The sequence below is a fragment of the Nanorana parkeri genome, unplaced genomic scaffold, assembly GCF_000935625.1.
Source record: "Nanorana parkeri isolate BGI_ZX_2015 unplaced genomic scaffold, ASM93562v1 scaffold2537, whole genome shotgun sequence".
Lineage (NCBI taxonomy): Eukaryota > Metazoa > Chordata > Amphibia > Anura > Dicroglossidae > Nanorana > Nanorana parkeri.
The window spans coordinates 15224-16156 of record NW_017308805.1 but is presented as its reverse complement, the minus strand read 5'-3'; the positions used below and the strand labels follow the sequence as shown (position 1 = coordinate 16156).

General features: G+C 53.9%; 1 protein-coding gene across 1 annotated transcript in view; it reads left to right on the top strand.

Moving 5' to 3' along the window:
• Window positions 1–933, top strand: part of LOC108801862 (germ cell-specific gene 1-like protein) — an 18627-nt gene that overhangs the window by 15863 nt on the left and 1831 nt on the right. The window contains exon 4 of the mRNA XM_018573772.1: window positions 640–792. Coding sequence (XP_018429274.1) covers window positions 640–792 — 153 coding nt within the window. The remainder of the gene's footprint in view (window positions 1–639; window positions 793–933) is intronic.

Here is a 933-nt window from a genome sequence, read left to right as displayed (position 1 = left end):
CTTCTCTAGAGTCCAGTGGCGGCGTGCGTTACACCGCGGCATCCCACGCTTTGCATTGCACTCGGTGATGTGCGGCTTGGATGCAGCTGCTCGGCCATGGAAACCCATTGCATGAAGCTCTCTACGCTCTGTTGTTGCGCCAATCTGACGGCCGCATGGAGTTTGGAGGTCTGTAGCTATTGACTCTGCAGACAGTCGGCGACTTCTGCGCTTCGGCATGCCCAGCCCCCGCTCTGTCATGTGACGCGGCCGACCACTTCCTGGCTGAGTTGCTGTTGTTCCCGGTCGCTTCCACTTTGTTATAATCCCAGTAACAGGCGACCGCGGCGGAATGTTTAGTAGCCAGGAAATGTCACGGACGGACTTATCGCGCAGGTGACAACCTATCACGGCACCGCGCTTGTAGTCACCGAGCTCCTGAGAGCGACCCGTTCTCTCACCGATGTCTGTAGAAGCGTCTGCACGCCGAGGTGCCTCATCCTACACACCGGGGGCCATGGAGGGGATTGGAGGACCCGAATCACATGATTGGAAGGGGGCGGGGCCAATACTTTTAGTAATATAGGGTATATATATTTATATGTTCTGTTGTCAGACATCACGGCTCTGCAGATACAATGATTGTCTCTTCCTCTGCAGGAGTTCTGTGGCTCTCCATTGTGGCCGAGGTCTTGTACATCACATTACTCCTCACAGGAGTGAGCCTCATGTCCATTGAAGTCTGTTATTACACGTCAGTGATTGACGGCCTCAAGCTCAACGCCTTTGCCGCCATCTTTACCGTATTGTCAGGTATGTCGGTGTAATATTTGTCTATATCAGCGTTTCCTCTTCCAGGGATTGTAGAAAACTGAACGCGCGGCCGCGTGGCGCCACAAGGTGGTTATCAGCGGTAATGCCGATTCCCTATCCTTTACTTGCACAACTGGGGGG